Source organism: Cyprinodon variegatus, unplaced genomic scaffold (assembly GCF_000732505.1).
Source record: "Cyprinodon variegatus isolate N-32 unplaced genomic scaffold, C_variegatus-1.0 Scaffold379, whole genome shotgun sequence".
NCBI lineage: Eukaryota > Metazoa > Chordata > Actinopteri > Cyprinodontiformes > Cyprinodontidae > Cyprinodon > Cyprinodon variegatus.
The window spans coordinates 346,688-350,969 of NW_015150832.1; the positions used below are offsets into that span (position 1 = coordinate 346,688).

A 4,282-nucleotide genomic window follows, 5' to 3' on the forward strand; every position below is an offset into this window, starting at 1 on the left:
TAAGTCTAAATTACTCTAGATTTACAATTTCAAAAATACATTCTTTTTTTTATTGCAAGAGTATAAAACATCAAAAAGTTTTATTTTCTTTTTTTTTAAGAGCAGAAAAAAACCTTAAGGGCACAAAGTAAAAACCAAAATGCAGCTACAACACCTGTTGAAACGCTGTTATTCGTTGTGTAGTTATGATGGGTTTTTTTGGTAAATCTGAACAGAAGTTCAAGAAAATTAATGATGCTGGAAAAGTGGAAAAATAGACAAGAAAATTGAATACAAACTGACTATATATGTGGCTTAATCCAGTATAATATTGTCCGTTTTAATTCACAATCAGTAAACTGTAAATAACCTTAAAGCTGCACTGTTAACAATAAAATATACTTTTAAGTAAAGAGTGAAGTACAAAGTCTGGTAAATAATTAACATGAGCTTCATCCTTCTGGATACAACAGTCGGTACGTGTGCTGGTGGTGGATTTGGCTAATAGGAGGAAACTAGTTTCGCTTCTTTTGCCGCGCTCCCACTTCTTCCTGAGTCTCTGGAAAACACTGGAATCCAATCAGCATTCCTATAATTGAGAAACCTGAAATGAAAAAAAAACAAGATTTGATGCTTCCCATATCAGTAACTTATATATTAAATATTTTCAAAATTTAAAATATTACAAGTAGTTCTGTAAAGGAATTATAACTCTATGCTTACTTGCAACCATAAGTGGTGCCATGACTCCAATAGTGAGCGGTGCAGTTTTATAGATGAATGCTTCGGAGAGAAAATGACCCAGTGCCAGAACGAACGTCCATAAAGTGATGTGATAGAGTCTGTAGGAGCCAAGATGAACATAATACTGTGAGCCAAAAGCATGTAAGATTTTTAAAACCATAACTGGAAGGCTTACGTTCTGTTCTGGATGTCGATAGCACAGGCGCAGCGGATGATCGATGACAGCAACGTCCAGATACCAAATGTTCGAGCTTGGAGACCATTTACTGAAAGTAAAGGGGAGTGAAGGGTGGGGCATGATAAAGCAGTAGGTATATGAGGTACAACTCTGAGTTTCAGATCTGTTTCTGATAGGTTACATGATCATAAACCTGTAATTTGCTGTTTTAATCAACCTCTGGTTGTTGCAGAAATTGGAACATATATTTTAGCGAAACAATAAAATTAAATGTTTCAAAATCTGTACAGAGATGTTTTCTTGCAGAGGAAAAAGGAGGGGACTCTACCCTCTCCTGTGAGGTATCTCACTGACATCCATCTGAGGACAGTTTTTTACTACGCCTCCCCTTAACCTGTCAGATGGTTGGTCACTTTCTTATATCCATCCATCCATCAGATGGATGGATGGACTAAAAGATTTTTTGATGCATATATTTAGAGTTAAGCTTTAAATTTGTTATGGATGGTCTGAAATGTTCCCAAAGCATCTTCTGACTCATGCTGGAATTCTGAATGGTCAGCCTGGATGCCAATGGCGTAACGACACAACAATGTAAGCTAAATTATCTGGGTGGGCCCCATATGAAGTACAAAACGTGATAAAGGTTCAGGATACGGCGACAGTTCCATAAATCGACCAAGAAGATACAATTATGCAATTCTATGAGTAGTACTATAAGTAGTATATGGTCACACATCTAACCCAGAAAAAAAGTGACTGCGCACCTTGAATGGAACCATTGGTGACGGCGCACCACCACATGTTGCAGACATCCCAAGTTCCAAAAACTAATTTCAGGGAGATGCTTATCGAACCGCAACAACCGCAGGTACCACTGTCTGCTTTGCTATTGGTGTCGTGTTTAAATGACTCACCATCATGTTGAAATCTGGCATGTGTTGCGGTATAAATATGGTCCGGTGCGGTCAGTTGCTTTAGTATCAGGTGGGTTTAAGAGGAATTTTTTGCACCATTACATCTGCAAAGATCATCACTTTATGATCTTGCGATGTCCCGCCCCCTCCACAGACGCTCCGCTACACCTCTCTCAAATTGTAAAAATAGACCGGAGGGAGAAAAAAAATAAAAAATTAATCGGTACTCTTGCGGACGTTTCGATGCATTGGATCGTCGGCTGTTGGATCGATACAAAATGACTATTATTTACACCCCTAATGGGGAACATTTCGGGTTGGAGGGGGAGTTGAACTTCATATGGGGCCCACTCAGATAATGTTGCTTATGGGCCTATTGTTGCGTTGTTACGGCTTTGCGTGGGCCCGTAAGCGAATGCTGTCTCTGCTTACCAATATTTATGCTGTTGCAGGATCCCCACACCATGTCACCCCCAGCTCTGTGCATCACAGCTGGTATGAGATGATTGGAAAGCTGCACTGATACAGTCACTTGTCAGATTGCAAATTTTTTTGAGATCTTTATAAATCCCTAAGCTGACGCATAATCTGCTAAAGAAGGTTTTCTAATGTATCCTAACCAGAAATCAATTTTTAACATAGCATATTAAAATTTTACCCCCTGCTTTCCTTGTTCATTCAATATTGAATAATGAATTTTAGGGATTTTTTCTAGTTTATATTTGAGCATGAATGCATCCTTTAACCACATGATGCTCACCAAACTCTGGTGTTCCCGTGTAGAGCTTCTCTGAGAGGAAGCTGTGGTCCCTGAAACTCTGTACGGTGTTTCCCATCGCGATGACGGACACCATCACCAGCCAGCTCCGGAGGACGTTCAGAAAGCGGCTCATGTCTGCTGTCAGTGCTGAACCTGTCCGCCAGTCCGTCTACTCATAGCAGGGCAGGAAACCTCAGACTGCCAGCAGCGGTTTAAAACACATTCAAGGTCATCTGTCAGGAGATTATAAAGCATTAGATCTCTAAGCAGGGTAATATTGCCTTAAATTCTCAATAAGATTTATTTTCCAACAAACAAAATCGTGAATTTTTCATGAAGTTACCCACCGGCGTCCGCCGAACTACTGCGTCGTTTAGTTTCTGAAAGACGATCTGTTAATATTAACCAACAAACAGCCTAAACAACAGAGCATTGCTGCATTTAGCACTGAGAATTTTTCCCTATCTTTGCCCTCAGAGCGAACCAATGAGAAACCTCCAAAAATGACTCCATTCAATCGTACCATTATTCTGATTGGTTTTCATAAATCTTGAGCTACCGCCCACCTTCTTATCTGACCAATGAGATTTCACCAATTCCTTTAGAACGATAGACATCAGGTTAGTGTTTGTAATATAGATAGAGCCATTCATATCTATGGTTAGGGAACTGACAGGTAGATTTGAACATGTTTTATCGAATTGTATTACATTGGAAGAGTTAATTTAATGTATTCATTCTGTAAGTTGTTTCTTCTTGAAACATGGGCTTATTATTCTTGATAATTTCATATTGTATTTATAGAATTTTATATTTTATTTATAGATACAGTTTTTGAAGCTGCATCAAAGCATGCAATACAAGAAGCTTTTTTGGCTGGATAGGTATGGAAAAAGGAGATCTTAACAAGACAGAAAATATGTATTCTTTCTGAATTTATGATTATGCTTGATTAAAATACATTTCCTTGCCACAACAATGGGTTGTATGCCCAATTCCCCTATTTCCTGAACTTGAGCCATCTTTGGTTTCCTGTCTTGTAGTTGTCAAAATCTTGTTGTTTGTCCTTTTAAATCATAAACAATTAAATACTGGATATGTCACATCTGATAAACAAATAAATAAAATATGTCTTCATGAGCACACATTAAAAAGCTTTGACAGTTCAGGAAAATAATGTTAATTAAAATGATTGTGAAAGCCCAAAACACAATAAAAGTACAATAAAAGGACATATATTTTCAAAAGTAATAAATAGAATTCTCAAAAGTGTGAATTGCATTCTTAGTCATTCCACTTTAATTTAATCCCACAATATAAAACACTACTACTACAGTAATTACTTTTTAAAGTCATATATATTTTTTGTTTAATTATACAGATGTTGTGTGAAGGCCCTAGAGCTTTATTGAAATAACAGTATTGTAAAGACCAATGAACACTAGGTTAATATAAAATATTTTCAGGTTTTAGATATGTTAAGAATACTTGGAAAAACACTGGTACAACAGTTCTTGTGCCCACTGTATCTCTGGAGGAGCTGCAGGAATCTACAACTCAGGTGGAAGAATATGCTGGCAACTTTTACTTATGCAATTGTGAAAAATCCTTTAATGAATAAGGATGAGAGAAAGGCGTGACAGAAGTGCTTTTTTTTAACATTTACCAACTATGTAGGGGCACAGTTATCTCTCACATCTCACT

The 4,282-nt window shown here is 37.4% G+C and overlaps 1 protein-coding gene across 2 annotated transcripts; it reads right to left on the reverse strand.

Moving 5' to 3' along the window:
- LOC107092378 (chromosome unknown open reading frame, human C14orf1) lies at positions 1-3,059 on the reverse strand. 2 transcript variants are annotated; one of them, XM_015386829.1, is made up of 5 exons: positions 2,926-3,059; positions 2,579-2,811; positions 899-989; positions 703-821; positions 1-583 (listed from the first exon to the last, which is right to left on the reverse strand). In XM_015386829.1, exons 2-5 carry the CDS (start codon positions 2,709-2,711, stop codon positions 495-497), a joined length of 432 nt encoding a protein of 143 aa, XP_015242315.1. In that variant the 5' UTR covers positions 2,712-2,811; positions 2,926-3,059; the 3' UTR covers positions 1-494. The 2 variants fall into 2 exon arrangements, with proteins under 2 accessions (XP_015242315.1, XP_015242317.1); XM_015386831.1 differs by having other exon boundaries at positions 2,579-2,789; positions 2,926-3,050.
- Positions 3,060-4,282: the final 1,223 nt, after the last annotated feature.